The following is a 3,659-nucleotide window of genomic DNA, read 5'->3' on the forward strand; positions in this document are numbered from 1 at the left end:
TTTCACTTTTGCTCTGTTACTGCTGAGAGCCTGCAGGAGTCATGGGCGGGGTGTGTGGGGAGGGGGTGCGCTCTGCCATGAGGAAGTTCGGCTTAAAGACACGTCTCAGGGGCGTTTCTGGTACCAAAAGGTGTTTCTTGTCCCCACCTGTCGTTTTGCTCCTCAGCATGGCTTCCTAAAAACACTGCAGGATTTCTCAAACATRCATGAATGAGTCAAAGCAAGGCTTTGGGCATGTTTTTTATGAGAGTATAACATTATAACATGAGATAAAACTCAAAAAGGTTGATTTTACATGATATTGTCCCTTTAAATTACATCCATACACTGAAGGGAGACATCAGTGATGTTCAGTGTCTTTCTCAGGGACACTTAGACATGTGACGGAATAGTGTGGAATTGAACTGCCAACTCTTGTTTTAGAGGAATGTCTCCCCTAACCACTCAGCCACATCCAAACGAGTTTAAATGAGTTTGGATTATTTTGTTTTAAAACACATTTGTGACCCATCACATCGAAACGAAGATTAAGTCCAAAAGTGGTGTATGGAGAAATAGGCAAATATAGTGTTTTGATTAAAATGTTAAAATGTAACAAAAATTGCATTTTGTCAAAATATAATGAATAAAAGCCTTATCAATGTATCAGTTGAATGAACTGTCTGAAATATAATCATAAAACAAAATTTTGAAGCACTATTTTGAACAGTAGCAACAAAAAAATTAATTTGAGGAAAAACGCCTTAAAATTTTGAGATTTTCCCTGTGAGTTAGCAAAAGCTGTGTTTCTTTTACCTGGGAAATCTCAATATTCAAATAWAATTTGAGGTTTCCTCTTTATAAGGACATCAAATATTCCTCATTAAAATAACATCAAATTAGGATTCAGACCAAATATTTATGTAATATTGTAACCAACAAGACAAATTGTCATTTATATGGATTTAATTACATCAGAATGATCCAGGTATCAAAATGTAGCTTTTAAAGCCAAGAATCTGAAAACATAATTAGGTCATTTTGACCAAATTTAACTTAATCCTCATTTCGATATGATGGGTCACAGTTATTAAAGCTTTAACAGCAGGATTAGAAACAGAATTCTGTGTTTGTTGGTAATTATGAGTCCCCTGCATCCATACATCATCTTAAAGTCCCCAGTCGGGATTCAATCCAGCAACCTTCTTGCTGGGAAGAAGGAACTGCAACCAACAGAGCCATCATGCTGACCATGAAGCCCACTGCATTAGGGGCCATATCATCTGCCTACCTTTGCCTGCTGGTCAGTTTGTTTCTGCAGGATATTAACAGGTCATGTTGTGTTATTGTTGTTGAACCATTGAGGAGTTGGAGAAGTGTTTTAGTTTATGAACAAAGTTTGATTTCAAGAGTGGCCGGAATACAAATACTCATAGTTTTTGCAGTGACCATCCATCCATCCATCCATCCATCCATCCATCCATCCATCCATCCATCCATCCATCCATCCATCCATCCATCCATCCATCACAGTTTTTTTCCGGGTCACGAGGGTCACTGATGGGCATGTCCAGCAGTATACGAGGGGCAGGGTACACCCTGGACAGGTCGTAGAGACAAACATCAGATTCAGATTCTCTTTATTGTCATTCACAGAGCCGGCTCTTGGCATAGGTGAGCTAGGCGGCCGCTTAGAGCGCCATCTGCTGGAGGGGGCGCCGAACTGCAGAAGAAAAAAAGTTATTATTTGTAATCCCTGGTTGTAACTCTGCTCAGCGCCCCTTTCAATTAATTAGCTTTGTCTTAAAAAACTATAAGGAGGTATTACAGGAAAAACAAACTACTCTTACTACTAATCCTGCTGACATCCATTCAGACACAGTGAGGACTGAGTTTGTCAGCCGAGGACCTTATGAGGTAAAATCAGACTTATATTTTCCAAAAAGAGAGGACCTTCTAAATCTTTGCACAAGTTGTGAGCAGGGTATTTTGTTTACCCTTGTCATTTGATTTAATTATATTTACTTTATTTATTCATTTAATTTATTGTGTGATGTACAGTATGTTTGTGTTTAAAGCAAATAAATCTAAGTTTACCCTTGTAAACTAGTCGGGGTGGGGGTTGCGCTTCAACTCGCCTAGGGCACCAAAATGGCTACAGCCAGCACTGGTCATTCAAACATAACATCAGGGACGCACTGTAGAACAAACTTACGATGCTCATTAGCACACAACATAAACATGATAAACCATAAAGTAATGTAAGGTTAGAAATGGTAATTTAAAAAAGGTAAAATATGTTAGACATATAAAAACAGAAAAAAGATGATAATACAAATAAAATAAAGTAGTAATAGAGTGAGGTAGAATCCTGATCATGATCGAGGTGGAGTAAATAGAAAGACTGATAATAAGGTGCATTCATTTGCATTTGTGCAATATATAACAGTATGTGCAGGTAGATGAGATACTGTAATGTTGGTTTTTAAGTTTTTCAAGAGTCAGGAAATGTTTTGGTTAGCAGCTGTGCGATGAAGAAAAATCTGAGCAGGTAGATAAGATTGTAATTCAGACAAGGGTATTATGCAGTGTTCATAGGTCTGATGGTGGTTGGGAAGAAGAATCATAGAGACAACCATTCACTCTCTCATTCAAACATATTTTAGCCCAACAGTCCTGTTTTTGGTTTGTGGGAGGAAACCAGAGAAAGGCCACGCACACACAGAGAGAACACGCAGACTTCATTCAGAAAGGCTGGGACTGGATCTGACAACCTTCTCACTGAGAGGCCACATCTCTGAAAGTTCATTAGAGTTCATTTCAGCTGGAACAGCTGACTCAGCGTAGAGAACCGCAGTTCTGTGACATTTACTTGTTTTCTTCCTCCCATCAGAATCTGAACTCCTGAACCGAGAAGCCAGCGAGAGGTTCGCGGCGGGCTACATCCAGTGCATGCACGAGGTCCACATGTTCGTGTCCAGCTGCCCGGGGATCGACGCGGCGGTGGCGGCCGAGCTCCTCAACCACCTGCTGGAGAGCATGCCCCTGAACGAAGACCACCTCCAGGACGTGCTGATGGACCTTATCACGGACTCTTCCACAAGCAGCACGACCCCGGCTCCTGAGGGAGGGCGGAGCCCGCACGCAGGCGGGACCTCGGCTCTGTCCCCGGCCCTCTCCGCCATGTCCGGCGAGGACTTGTGCTCGGACCTGGAGGAGACCGACAGCGAGCACAACCAGAGCTCCACAGAGGGAGCGGAGAACAGGGAGGCTCTGAGCGCGCCTACCGTCACATACCCTCAGTGCATGTGGAGACCCTGGTAGGTCCTTATGAGGTGTCGTTAGGATCCGCTGAAACTGGACTTGTGGGTTTTCTTCCACCTGATAGCTGCCTGAGCCTCTTTTAGAAAGAAACCCTCCCCCTGCAGCACGTTTAGGAACACTGACAAGTTGCACTGATCGTCTTCAGACCCTTCGGACGCCACATTGCTCAGTCCATCTCAGACACTTCTGCTTTTAAAAAGGTCTGTACATATTTTGGTTCATTTTTTTCAACCAGGAACAAGACTTGGAAAAAAAAAAAAAAAAAAAAAAACAACAACTGGCTGTTAGACTTGCATTTAAAAAAGTACTTCAAATACAATTTGTTTTTCTTTTTATGCTCAAAGGAAGAAAAAAAC

General features: G+C 41.8%; 1 protein-coding gene across 1 annotated transcript in view; it reads left to right on the top strand.

Moving 5' to 3' along the window:
• The window catches only part of her13 (hairy-related 13), a gene marked incomplete in the record, with an annotated part of 6,275 nt that extends 2,729 nt beyond the window's left edge, over nucleotides 1–3,546 (top strand). The window contains 1 exon segment of the mRNA XM_014015002.1: nucleotides 2,873–3,546. Coding sequence (XP_013870456.1) covers nucleotides 2,873–3,303 — 431 coding nt within the window.
• Between the last annotated feature and the right edge of the window lie 113 nt (nucleotides 3,547–3,659).

Source organism: Austrofundulus limnaeus, unplaced genomic scaffold (assembly GCF_001266775.1).
Source record: "Austrofundulus limnaeus strain Quisiro unplaced genomic scaffold, Austrofundulus_limnaeus-1.0 Scaffold121, whole genome shotgun sequence".
NCBI classification, from domain to species: Eukaryota; Metazoa; Chordata; class Actinopteri; order Cyprinodontiformes; family Rivulidae; genus Austrofundulus; species Austrofundulus limnaeus.